The sequence below is a fragment of the Lagopus muta genome, chromosome 24 (genome assembly GCF_023343835.1).
Source record: "Lagopus muta isolate bLagMut1 chromosome 24, bLagMut1 primary, whole genome shotgun sequence".
Lineage (NCBI taxonomy): Eukaryota > Metazoa > Chordata > Aves > Galliformes > Phasianidae > Lagopus > Lagopus muta.
In genome coordinates this window covers 4,289,879-4,303,390 of record NC_064456.1, presented here as the reverse complement: position 1 = coordinate 4,303,390, position 13,512 = coordinate 4,289,879, and the positions used below count along the sequence as shown (strand labels likewise).

The 13,512-nt window shown below is 51.1% G+C and overlaps 1 protein-coding gene across 3 annotated transcripts in view; it reads left to right on the top strand.

Annotated features, from left to right (window-relative positions):
• BLTP3A (bridge-like lipid transfer protein family member 3A) overlaps positions 1-13,512 on the top strand; it is a 28,205-nt gene continuing 14,693 nt past the window's right edge. For 2 of the 3 annotated variants that reach the window (XM_048925670.1, XM_048925672.1), the window contains exons 1-7: positions 1-67; positions 9,844-10,006; positions 11,224-11,262; positions 11,677-11,768; positions 11,928-12,117; positions 12,303-12,443; positions 13,019-13,189. In XM_048925670.1, the coding sequence (XP_048781627.1) occupies positions 24-67; positions 9,844-10,006; positions 11,224-11,262; positions 11,677-11,768; positions 11,928-12,117; positions 12,303-12,443; positions 13,019-13,189 (840 nt within the window). In that variant the 5' untranslated portion in view covers positions 1-23. Of the gene's footprint in view, positions 68-9,843; positions 10,007-11,223; positions 11,263-11,676; positions 11,811-11,927; positions 12,118-12,302; positions 12,444-13,018; positions 13,190-13,512 lie in introns of those variants that run through there. The other variant, XM_048925671.1, reaches the window with a different exon arrangement.

The following is a 13,512-nucleotide window of genomic DNA, read 5'->3' as shown; positions in this document are numbered from 1 at the left end:
CCCCCCAGCCCCCCCGCCGCGGCATGGCCGCCATCATCAAGAAGCAGATCCTGAAGCACCTGTCCCGGTGAGGCGTCCGCGGAGCGCCCCGTGGGGCCGGGATGTGCGGGAGGGGTGCGGGGGGGGGGCACGAGGTCCGTCCGTCCCGATGGCCGTGCTGTTCGTCCCGGGGGGGTTCGGCCGTCCCGGAGCTGTAGGATGCGCGGCGTTCAGGGGCTGCTCGCGTCGGTGAGGTTGGAGGAGGGAGCTGGAAGCTCCGTGGGAATGGCGGCTTTTTATTTTGGCTCTGCGCTGACCTTGGCTGGTTCCTCTGCCTCAGTTTCCCCGCGGAGGTGCGGAGCGGCAAGGTTTGCACAGCGCTCTGAGCAGCTGCAGGACCGCTGGGCTCGGCAGGGATCTCTAAAAGCCATCCCTGCACGCCCGCAGCTCCATCAGTGCTCACAGCCCCCTGGGGTCTCTGGGGACGCGGCATCACCGCCTCCCTGCAGCCCGTGCAGTGCCTCACCTGGCCGCAAAACCTTCCTTATATCCAACCTAATCCTCCCCTCTTTGAGACCCTTTCCCCTTCCCCTGTCACACAGACCCTGCCGTCCTGTGTCCCCTTCTTTCCCAGCTCTCAGCCTGTCCCTGCAGGGCCGCATCCCATCCCTGGGATCACTTCTGTGTGCGCTGTGAGCTGCGGGTGATGGAGCCACTCTGTGCCTCTGGCAGAGAGACTCAGATGTACATTGAGGGGCGCGAGATCATAGAGAATAACCCCGCATTCCATGGGATCGGTGCTGGAGTGAGGATTAAAACTGGGAGTCCCTCCCTGGAGCTGCACTGAGATCCTGGGAGGAATCCCTGCAGACTTGAATGGAGCTCCACGGGGTGTCCATCTGCGTTGGTTTGGGCTCAGTGCTGCTCAGTGCTGTGTGCAGCAGGGCCTGCTGCTGGCTTTGCTGCATTCTAATGAATTTCTGCTCATCTGACATCACGGATCGTCAGGATTCTTGTGCTGTTCCATCTCAAAGCATGGCACTGATGGATCTGGGATGGATCTGGGATGGATCAGCCTCCCGACCTTCGGATTGCTAGCAAGGAGAGGTGGATGAGAGCAGCAGCTCCTACAGGCTGGAGCAGAGCTGAGCATTATTCCTCCCTGCTGCTTTGCCTGGAGTTTAAGAACGTATTTGGGGGTGCTTGCTCTGATCCTGCCTCATTCTCACTTAAATGTTGCAGATACTTTGCAGCAACGCATTTTGAACACTGATACTGTATTAAAAAGAGGATGTTTTTCCATTCCAGTTCTGTTTGCTGCAGATAACTCTGCTTCACACTCCCTTTGGGTTTTTCTTTCTGCTGTGCTCATTTGCCTGGAAGAATTTCACCGCTCAGTCGTTAACCTGCCTTTATTTCCAGCTTCCCATTTGCATATGAAGCAATTCCTCGTTCCTTGTGTTATGTGTGGAGCGGCTTTTGTTCCTTCTATCTCTGCAGATTTGCAAGGAAGGGATCAGAGAGGCAGAGAGATGAGGGAAATATGAAGGAGCTCTTTCACACCACTGTTCAGACCGGGTGAATCACAGCAGTGTCCGATGGGATCCCCGTGGCTGCTTGCAGGGATCTGTGAGGCTGAGCTTCCCCGCTGGTGGCAGAGCGGCTGTGTGTGAGCTGGGATGTGGGGAAGGCAGGGATTTCTCTGTCATCACTGCTTCGCTTCCCTTGGCTGCTTTGTTTTCCTCCTTCCCCACCTTTGGAAGCTGCTGAATGAAGGGTTGGGGCTCCACGGGCATCCTGATGAATGCTGGAGCTGAGCTGTATCTGGCTGGCGCAGGGCACAGCCATCCATCCTGCCCTCCACTCTCACTTGCTGCTCCATGCAGGTGCTGTGCAGAGGAAGATGAGGCCTGGAAGAAGCTGCAGAGCCGTGCTGCACCTTTGGGGATAAATGAAAGAAGTTTTAGGAGCAGAACTAAAAAAATATCCTAGAAAACAAAACAGTTGCGTACCATCTACACGATGTAATGCTTTGATGAGTGTAAATGTAGGTCAGATAGCAGCCAGGAGGAATGACACTTCTTTCACGTGATGCTCATAAACCAGAGTGCATCTCAGCACGGCACCTCCAGCTCCCGGTGCTTTGGGCCTCGTCAGGATTGCTTTGCCTCTCCCCCTTCTGTTTGCAGCTGCATGTAAGCTCTGCAGCTCATAAAGTCCTTGCTGGCACAGAAGCCTGCAGCGTATCCTTCGTTTCTTCTTCTGGATCAGTTTAGCAGTATGTGGGTGTTGCAGGCAGTGCCTTAGCCAGGGATGAATACGGCTGCTGTGTGCTGTTCTGAAATAACATGGGTCTGAGAACCTCAGAATCCCTTCCTGGCCTTTAAAATCCACTTCTTATTGCCCTTTGCAAGCAAGGGCTGCTTCTGCTCCACCTGCACTGCCTGCTTCTCTGGGAGGTCTCAGGTCTCTTTGCTTCTCATTTCTTGTCCTCTGTGTGCTCAAATTCTGAGCTGCAGCTGTGGCTTTGCAGTGACAACCCAAGCAGTGGATTTTCAGTGAGAACAACGTGTTGGAAACCCTCTGCTTTACAAGGACCTGCTGCCACTATCCGGGCTGCAAGAACCCTCTGAGTTTCTTCCAATTTCCTGACTTTGATTCTAAATTAACTGCCAGAAATGGAAAGAGCGTGGTGGGTAGGGGGAAAAGCAAGGAGGTCACATCTGAGAGTGGGCTGATGAGATCTGCAGACCATAAAATGATTTGGGTGTCCCAGGGTCCTCTGCAGGTCCCTTCTGCAATTGGCACTAACAATACAGTTTCAGCTGGAGCTGATTTCATGTTCTTCAGAAATCAGGGAAATCTCTCCTGCAGAAGACCATAATTGCCCTAAAGTAGCTGGGAATTAAGTGAAAGCACAGAGCTGCCAGCGGGTAAAAACTGATGTTAAAGCAGCCATTAGTCTCCCATTTGCAGAGCATTCTGTTCTGTGGTTCTGTTCAGCCAGGTAATGGAATCACAGCATCATCTAAGCCGGAAAAGTCCTTCAAGATCCTTAGGTCTCATCACCAAACTGTCCCTCGGTGCCACATCCACACATTTCCAAACGCCCCCAGGGATGGAGTGCCCACCACCTCCCCGTGCTGCCCCTTCCAACACTTGGCTGCCCTCTCCGTGCAGAAATTTTTCCTGATTCTGATCTAAACCTCTCCTTGTGCCACTTGAGACCTTTTCCTCGTGTCCTATCACTTGTCACCCGAGAAAGGAGGTGGGTCACCTCGTTGCTGAGCCTCCTGCCTGGTGGCTGTGCGTTGCTGGGCTCTCCCCTCCTCCTCTCTCTCCCCACACTCGTGCATCTTCCTCCTCCCTTCTCTTCGTCTGAGCATCCTTCCTGCAGGGACCTGAGCCCAGTATTTGAGGTGAGGTCTCACCAGGCACCTCTCCAGCCGCTCTCCCCAAGCCTGCACTGCTGCATGGGCTCCGTGTGACCCAGTGCCTTGCTGGATGCCATCTGAACTCAGCCCCTTAAGGGAATTTTTCTTATCTCGCTCGTACCTTTTCATGGCTTTTTGTTTACATTTAAATATTGAGGAACTCTGTATGCAAAGTCAAAAGCCTGAGGTGTTGTAGTTACTTAATACAGCTACTAATTCCTTGTTCAAACAGGGGTGGGGAGGGAGAGCATACGCATGACAGGATGTGACATTTATCTTTCACAGAAAGTAATCTCTAACGCCAATCAGGGCTGCTGGGCCACCAAACTGTCATCTGATGAAACATGCATCAGCTGCTGCTGCAAGGTGTTTGCAGCTGCTTCCCCTCAGCTCAAGGAAGCAACATGTGCCCTTTCCAGAATGCTAAATAGGCTTTTGCTAATGCAAAAAGAAATTGCACTACCATTGCTTAGGCTGCATGCATCTCCCTGCAGCAGCTGGGCTTGGTGGAGCATTGCAGCGATGCAGTGCAACCTCCTCGAGCTGCCTGTGCTCTGCAGACCAGGCAGTGCTCACAGCACGGGCTCTCCTCCATGTGTTTCATTTCTGTGGGGCTCCTTCAGCCTGGCGCTGCTCAGCCGGCTCTGAATTATGTCATCACTTCGGATTTCCTGCCATTAGGAAAGAAAAAAGCGGCTCAGATCACAAGATGAATAATCCGAGCAGCGGGGCTCCTGCCCAGCACGAGGCACTGGGAATGCTGTGTTTGCTTATGGGCTTCTTCCTCCTTTTCCTTTGTGCTCTGTTGCTTCGCTTGAGGGTCAGTCCCAGGAAATTCCCTGGCAGCTGCAGAGGTTTCGTGTTCCAGGCTTCATGGGGCAGCGCCATTTAAACCTCCCTGAGCTCCCAGCCAACGAGCTGGAAATAGCAAAACCAATCTTCTGTTCCACCCTGCCAGCATCCCTGCCTCCATCCACTAACCTGTGCCTTGCTTCACCAACCTCCAAGTGCCAAAGGAGGTGGCAGCAGTGTAAGAAATCCCCCTAATGCGGGGTGCAGTCGTTTTCAGGTTTTCAGAGTGCTTTTGGGTGTGTGAGCAGGGAGGAAGCCTTGGGGAATGCTGCAGTCTCTTTCATCTGCTTGGAAACGTGGGTCGTCCTCAAGAGTTTCACTTTGACTTCAATTTCTGAGTCCTTTGGCTGTAGCTGCATCGCAGTGCATTGCAGCAGATAACGCTGCTCTGGGAGCTGGGAGAGCTGATAAGGAATTGCTTTGGGCATTTGTGGTGGGAGTGCCTTTGCCCTTGGATTTGGGCTGTTGAGCCGACTGGCCTTTTATCAGCGCAGTTGGTGCTTGGAAAGACAGAATGTTGATTTTATGTAGTGCTGCTGCCTTGAAATCGTCAGCAGTGCACTGAGTTCACCTGATAACGAGCAGACAGGTGCGGTGCTGTTCTGCAGGTGGAATAGGGTGAGCTCAACAGGTTTCTTGTGGTGGAACCAAACGTTGCTGCCTGCCCAGTGCAGCAGAGCTGGAGTTATGGGGATGGTCTCCATAGGATTATTTCCATAGGTTGGTTTAGAATCACAGAATCACAAGGTTGGAAACGATCATCCAGTCCAACCCCCCTCCCATTGCTATCAGTACCACAAGCTACTAAACCACATCTTGTAGCTCCTCATCCAGGCGCCTCTTGAACACTGCCGGGACGGCGACTCCACCACCTCCCTGGGCAGCCATTGCACTGCCTGACCACCCCTTGAGAGAAAAAGTTTCTCCTAATGTCCAACCTAAACCTCCTCTGGTACAACTTCTGGCCATTTCCTTGGGTCCTACTATTTGCCTGGGAGAAGAGGCCAGACCCTTTTGCACCAAAACCTCCCTTCAGGAAGCTGTAAAGTGCAATGAGGTGTTCCCTGAGCCTCCTCTTCTCCAGACTTCCATAGGTTGGTTTCCATAGGTTGGTTTCCATAGGATTATTTCCACAGGTTGGTTTCCATAGGATGGTTTCCATAGGTTGGTTTCCATGGGTTGGTTTCCATGGGTTGGTTTCCATGGGTTGGTTTCCATAGGTTGGTTTCTATGGGTTGGTTTCCATAGGTTGGTTTCCATAGGATTATTTCCATAGGTTGGTTTCCATAGGTTGGTTTCCATGGGTTGGTTTCCATGGGTTGGTTTCCATAGGATTATTTCCATAGGTTGGTTTCCATGGGTTGGTTTCCATAGGATTATTTCCATAGGTTGGTTTCCATAGGTTGGTTTCCATAGGATGGTTTCCATGGGTTGGTTTCCATAGGTTGGTTTCCAAGGGTTGGTTTCCATGAGTTGGTTTCCATGGGTTGGTTTCCATAGGTTGGTTTCCATATATTATTTCCATAGGTTGGTTTCCATAGGATGCGATGCTTTCCATCATCCCAACAGTTTGTTTGGTATCAATCAAGGCTCCTCCAATTCTAAATGCCTTTATACCAGTTAGGTGGATGGGATTGGTGCTAGAGGCCACACCACATGCATACAACGCTGTGCATCAGTCAGCCTCATTTTCTGCTCTTTTCTCTTCCTTGGCTGCAGATCTGCATCTCTCAGTGTTGGGCAGCACTGTGACCAGGCAGATGGCTCTGGGGTTGTGCAAAACCTACTTACGTGGTTTTGCTTCCTGAAAAGGCTTTCCTTCTTCTTCCCATGTGCCTCCAAGCCAGCAGTTTTCCTCCCTTTTTATAGAAGTTCTGATCACTTGCCCAGTTTTATTTCCTCCACAGTTATCTTTCAGTTCATTCCCAGACGTGTTTTGCAGTCAGAGCTTCTGCTGTTGTCTTCCTTGAAAGCCCCCCATCCCCAGCACTGCCTGACCTTTCCTTTTCCACTCGTGACTTTATCTCCATGTAACAACGACCTTTGTGGCTCATAAGAGTCAGCACGAAGGGAACTGGCCTGACACAGAGTTTTTCACAGTATTTTTCCATCTGCACTGGTGGCATCAGCTGTGGGTTGTTCTCTCCTGCTGATGGATGATGCGTGGCACTAAACAAAACCGAGGTCACTGCTGTCCTGCTAATTAGTTCTTGCATATAATAACCATAGTAACGAAGATATTAATAGGAACGAGTGTTTTGTCGTGTGGGTGCTGGTTGTGTGCAATAGGAGGTGATCAGTGGGTAATTGCAAACGGGGTCTGAGGCAGAAGATGCGCTGATGGGAGGATCTGTGTGGGGGGAGGGATGGCTCCAAGGAGAGGGTTTTTATCTGTGTGTGGTTGGATGCAGCGTGGCGGCAGCTACAGGTGTGGACGTAGATGTTTTATTTATGGGTACAGCTGTAAGATTGGCCAAACTCCTGCTTGCAGTCCGTGGGTTTGCAGCCTCTGGATCTCCCAGCTGGTGAATGGGGCAGGTCGTCATGCAGGAGTGGCATCATTTCTCGTCCATGTGCTCAGGCTGATGGTGGAGCAAACAGAGGAACTCTCCTGTGCCCACCTACAGCATGCAGTGGGGGAATCCCAAAGGCCAAGGGTTCCTGTAAGGAGCACGGTGCTTTTCGGCTGGGTCCCAAGGAGCTGCTGAGGGTTCTCTCATCTGGGTGGTGTTTCTGCTTAGGAAAGAGCAAAGCCTTCATTTTGCCAAGAAATTGGGATGGCACGGTTCACAACTGTGCGTCTGCTGATTGCAAACTGCAATGCCCACGTTATCACAAAAAGGGGAGAGCGGACAGCAGGGAAATCTCTGTAAACTGGCATAAGAAGGAGCCTTGGCCCAGCAGGGCTGCCCTGGTTACAGCAGTTAGAAGCTTCTAGCTGATACTTGCTGTCAACTGCACGTCAGTCAGCTGAAGGCTTTCCATGGGTGCAGGTGACTGGGATGCTCTGTTGGCTGTCAGCTGCAGATGCTGCCAGAAAGGAGGCTGTCACTCGTGGCATGGGAGTGCCTGCATTTGTGCTTGTGTACACAGCTGCAGAATGGCCCTGTGAGTCTGCAGGACAGCTCTGTCAAGGCTGGGAAAGGATTTTCTGCGTTGACTTTTGTCATGGTAATGTGAGCAGGCTCAAAAGGAGTGCAGTCCTGTGACTTCACTGGCTTAGTGCTGCATGACTTCTTCCAGAGTTGGGGGAAAAAAAAGCAACTGTCCCACACGGTCTGTTTTCCTAATAGTCACCGTTTTCATTCATTTTTCTCTAGGCCAGCAATCCGTGCTGCCAAAAATGCTACTGCTTGTGAGTATGAATGCAGCAAGCCTGCCAACAAGCAGCTCAAATGGTCTGCTCTCACAGCTCTGTCCTTCCCCTGGCAGTGACCAAAGCAGTTCTTTTCAGTTTGGCATCTGTAAGCTTCCAAATTCGCAGGCATGCATCATCTCTGCTCCTTCTGCATTCCCCACCAACGTGCACTGGATGCACCAAAGTGTCTCACAGCTGAGGGTGCTTCCACCCGCAGCGCCTCTGCTGCTCTCATCTGCTCACAGGATTTCTGCAGCCTTTCCCTGCAGATGAGCACAGACGTTTGTTTCAGGCTGGGTCGTGTTTCACACCTCTCCCTCTTGCAGTGTCCGGTGTCGCAGCTTCGCCCTCCTTCCCCAGCACACCCAGGGCTATTTTTATTGTTGGCACACTGAGTGCAGCAGTTCTGTTCTGTCGTGTTTTTCTTTCTGCAGCACCCACCCAGCCTGGGACGAGGATGTCAGACAGCTGCAGCTCCCCACGCGAGCATAGCGGTGCTCTGTGCTTTCCTCACTGGGATTGCTTTATTCTCAAACCCGGTCCTGAGTGAGCGTGATTACAGCAGCTTTCAGCAGAGCTGAAGGCAAAGCAGGTTGCCTCTGGAGGCGTTCAGCGTAACGCAGTGCCTGGGTTTTGTACATCAGGACTCAGCACCGACCTCACAGCTCCCAGCGCATCGCTGCGTCTCCTTGGCACCCAGCGCCACGTTTCTGTGTGCAGGGCTGGGATGCCGTGTTGATCTTGGCCTCCTGCCCGCGTGTGTTTCAGCAGGAGGTCAAAGGGAGCGACGCGCTCGCAGCAAACGTGTCAGCTTCCCTGGGATGCTGGCATCAGCAGCACCTGCAGCTCGGGGAGGTGGCAGATCAGTGTCTGCCTGTGGTTCTGCAGCAGCAGGAGGCCACGCTGTGCAGGAGGGATGGAGGCAGATTCACAGTGCTGTGTCCTAACAGCAGCACCTCACCACCATCTGTGTCAATGAAATGCTGGGTTTAGAAGGGTACTTTTCTTGCAGGAAGCTCTGGGCTGGCAGACGGCTCAGGCAGCTTGGTAGCACAGCCCCATGGCTGCACCATCCCAGCAGCAGTGCTCTGCATCCTCCTCCCCTCTGCTCCCTTCAGCAGTGCCTGCACTTTGTGCACGATGCCCTGTGAGCCTTTCCCAGGGAATGGGACCGCGGTGCAGGGAGAGGAGAGAGAATGGAGACACGGGGCTGAGAGCCTTGTCCTGCTTGTGCTGACAATAGGGCCTTTCTTCTGCTTTCTGGAGCGCTGTGCTGAATGAGTATTAGCACAGAGGAATGTGGGCAGCCCGGTCTGGAGCTTGGCGACCCTGCACATAGCAGGGGGTTGAAACGAGATGATCATTGTGGTCCTTTTCAACCCAGGCCATTTTGTGATCCTATGAAATGAGCTCTGGCTGCAGCAGTGAGTCAATGAGCTGGCAGGAAGCCTGGGGGCTGCAGTGCAGTGGGTCCAAAGGGTCCGTGGTGCTTTGAATGATGGCACAGGTTTTCAGGTTTGCAGCAGGGCATGCTGCTCTTGACCGGCCCTGCTGGAATCGTTCCATCTGTCGCACTTAAATCTCAGGCCCAGAAGGGAGATAGCAGAATATATGCAAGAATAAAACCCCTGGGAGAAGAAACAGGAGCAGAGGGAGCAGGGTGATGGATGCCAATGGGGAGGATGGGAATTTGGGCTGAGGGTTGGGTTGCAATGGACCTGCTGACCAGAGAGCTTGCCAGGCTGCTGTTTAAAGAGACAGCAATAAAAATAATTTATGAACGGGCTTTTCCTTTCCTCTGTCCTCATTACCTAGAAAAATCTGGGTAGCAAAGCACTTCATCACTGCTTTGGCGCTCATAGGGGGAGCAAAGTTGTTCTCCCTATCTGTGGTTTGGCTTTGGTTTGGGTTTGTTTCTGTCCTAAGGCAGTTCTGCTGAATTCTGCCTTTCCAGGGCTTTAGATGGAATTTTCAGTTCCTTGAATTTGATTTAAAAAGAAAAAATAAATAAAGTCCCTTCAAATGTCAAAATATAAAGGGGTTTTCTGGGTGTTTTTTTTTTTTTGGAAAAACCAACTTGCCTTGGGCCTAAAAATGTCAGCATGTTTTCACAAAGAAGAAAGCAGATTCTTTTCTTAACGCGCCCTTCTGAAAGGCTCTGCGGGTCTCAGCAGCTCCGCTTGGCCTTGGTTTTAGAGCCTCTTCTTTCCTCTCCTGTAGGTTCACCAAGAATCTCTCTCCAGACAAAATCAACCTGAGCACCCTGAAGGGGCAGGGGCAGCTGACCAACCTGGAGCTGGATGAGGAGGTGCTGCAGAATGTGCTGGAGCTGCCCACCTGGCTCGCCATCACCCGGGTCTACTGCAACAAGGCATCCATCAGGGTGAGCAGGGGGGCTGTGGCCCCCACACATCATTTAATTCACCCTTCATTTAATACCCAGAGCACGCTGTGGCAAAGAGCCTCGCAGCTTCACTGCATGCTTGCTTTTGCTGCATTAGTTTTAGTTGGTGACCTGGCACTGCTCTTCAGAAGAAATGGTGATGAATGACTCCCTGCTCGTTACCCCCAAGCACCTTCAGGTTTTACAGTCCTGTTTCCCCATTTCCTCTATTTTCCTCTTATTTTGATCGCTGAGCAATTCTCTGTGTCTTCCCTCATCCCCAGTGGCTTGTTTTGTCAATGCTAAGGAGTGAACACAGACCTCCACCGGGAATAGGAAGCAGAGACAAATGGAGTGCTGCTATCTGAAAGCCTGGCGATGCTGTGAGGCACCATAAAACAAACTGAGCTGAAGCCTTCATTGTTGAGAAGGCAGCTTTTAAGAGCTCTGTGAATGGCACACTGAGAAGCAGTGCACCCTGCGCTCATTCAGCCACCGTTGGCTGCTTATGTGCATAATGGCTGAAGTTGGGCATGCATGGGCAGCTGCACTTTTGCACTCTGGCCCCTTTTAGAAATTTTCCTCCTTGTGCTTTTTAGAGCACAAAATTGACTTTTTTTCAGTTGATGTGAGAAATGCCAGGCTGTTTAATCTCGGCTGGTACCAACCATAGCTGCATTACCTGGATGCACGGTTTTTTAGTACATGGAGGAGACTTGCTGTGATGGTTCTACTCTGCCAAATGAGAATGAAAATGAGCCTGTCTTACTCATCGGATCTGTTCTATCTGTTTTTAGAGTCAGATCTGCTTAATATAGCACCAAACATTTGTCCTCCCTTGTACAAGAACTGCAGAGTAAGCGTGGCTGCAGGCAAATCAAAGAGGATCATTTGGGTTTGTATGGAGTCTTCAAAAGGGTGACCTGACTTTCAGCAATGGCAGCATTTTCTACAAAGGGAGTGGAGGAATCTGAATTTGACACTGAGCACCTATTACTCACGATGACATACGAGATGCAAAAGCTGGGCTGGGCTTGTAGGGCTGGCAGCTGCAATGTCTCACTTCCCTTTCTGAGCTGTTTGACTGGATTTAGAGATGATGGAAAGTCATAATGGTCATTTCTCAGAGCAGAACTTTGAGCTCAAATGGTTCCCTGCAATATCTTAACTTTCCCAGTGCAAAGGTGACTCTTGTGATCTTACCTTTATTGTTTCAGATCCAGTGGACAAAACTGAAGACGCACCCAATCTGTTTGGTAATGTTTATTCTCTTGTTCTCTTCCTAATTCTCTGAAGGGAAACTGTGAAGTGCAGTGTCAACATGAAGCCTCCAGGCCTTCAGAGCATGGGGGAATTCTGAGAGCAGTTCTATTAGAAGTTGGGTGACTTCCCATGGGATTCCCATTTCCCTGCAGCATGGAGCTGGGCTCAGCTCTTGGTGAAGTTCAGGGCAATGTTGCCTGCTTTTTGCTGTTTGTTTCCCCCCACTTTTGGAGATTCAGATCACCCAACCATTCTGGCACTGAAAGGTGTGAGAACTTCAGCACGAGACTGAGGGATGTGAGGTGGCACAGCTGGGTTATACCAGCCCTAGAGCCTCAGACCTGAGGGTGTAAGGCTGACCTCGAGCCTTGGTCTTGTATTTACTGCTCCTGTCTTTTGTCTTCCAGTACCTGGACAAAGTGGAGGTAGAGATGCGGACATGCGAAGAGCCCAGGCCACCCAATGGACAGTCTCCCATTGCTCTTGCAGCCGGCCAGAGGTCAGACCCCTGAGTCCCGTGGCTTCTTTCTGACGTGCTGGGGTATGGGATGGGCTGTTCTTCTCGAAAATCAACCACTGACCTCTGGGGTTCTGCTTTGAGTGGTTCCACACGTACCGCGCTCTCTCCCTGATGACTTAAAGGATTTTCTCTTTGCAGCGAATACGGCTTTGCTGAAAAGGTCGTGGAGGGGATGTTTATTGTTGTCAATTCCATCACTATCAAGATTCACTCCAAGGCCTTTCATGCTTCTTTTGAGCTGTGGCAGCTTCAAGGCTACAGCGTCAACCCCAACTGGCAGCAGAGCGACCTGCGGCTCACCCGCATCACCGATCCACAGAGAGGGGAGGTAAGGAGCCTTCAGATGTTGCCTGACCTGGGCTACATCCCTGTTTGTGGATAGGGACTGCAGAGGAAAGACGTGTGGGACGGTTCCCCGTGCCCTTGTTTCATTCTGTGTCCTTAAAGGGTTTCCTTTAATCCTGGCAGCTGATGCAAATCTCAGCATCTCCCCATTTTCCTCTTTCTGGGTAGGTTTTGACATTCAAAGAACTCACCTGGCAGACGCTCCGCATTGAAGCAGATGCAACCGACAACGGTGATCAGGACCCTGTTACTACTCCTCTGAGACTCATTACGAACCAGGGGAGGATACAGATCTCTCTCAAGAGACGGGTGAGTGTTTCACCCATCCCCTGGGGGACGCCTTCTCTGCAGCCATGATGCACATTTCCTCCCACATCCCTCAGCCACGCTTCATCTCCTTCACAAGTACTGAGCCCGAGCTGATGTACTGCTCTGCTGTCTGTTGGAAACAGCTGTGTTCTCACCAAATGTCAAAGCTATTTCCCTGGGGAGAATAATGTGTGTGGAGCAAGTCTTAAAATCTGTTTTCTCGTCCCAAGGAGATCTGTCATCTCTTTACTGGGAGCTGGAAGGCTGCTAGCTTTGCTTTTAGCTGTCAGCAGAAAGGTGATGATGAGTGGATGTGATGAGAAGTTGCAAAAAATTGTCATCTCTTGTTTTTCTGTCTTAAATGGCCAGCAATCAATTTCCCTTCCAAAGAGAAGGTAGCTTTGAGTCCTTTCCTTCTCAGATGAGAGCAGTGTGGGCATCCAGCAGATGAGTTAACTTCTCTCTCAGATGAGTTTCAGAGCAGCATCTCTACTTCGTGCTGCAGCTTCTGTGTATTTTGAGGAGAGTGTAAAGTGAGCAGCTCTTAGTCCTTGACACCTTCTTGCTGTTTTCAGACCAAAGATTGCAATGTGATGGCATCAAAGCTGATGTTTCTCCTTGACGACCTTCTCTGGGTGCTGACAGACTCTCAGCTGAAAGCAATGATGAAATATGCAGAGTCTCTGAGTGAAGCCATGGAGAAGTCTGCTCAGCAGAGGAAGAGCTTGGCACCAGACTCTGTGCAGGTGAGTGAGCCATAGGGAAGAGGAAAAGAGAGAGAGCTCTGGATTTTTTGCTGTTGTTCTTTGGTTTCCATGTAGCATAGTCTGTGAGAGCCTTGAAGCAGCAGTTCTAAGCAGCAACTTTGAACATCCCTCACCACTTGTTTTTTATGTTTTTCCCCAGATCCCGTTCTAAGTAACTGATTGGTGAATGTCATACAATAAATACGTAGGGCAGAGGACAAAACGTGTTTCTAGGGGGGGAAGAGGAATATCACTGGTAGTGGAAGCTCTGGAGAAGGAGGGCAGTGCATGTAGTGCAGTGAGGTTACAGGAGGGATCATAAG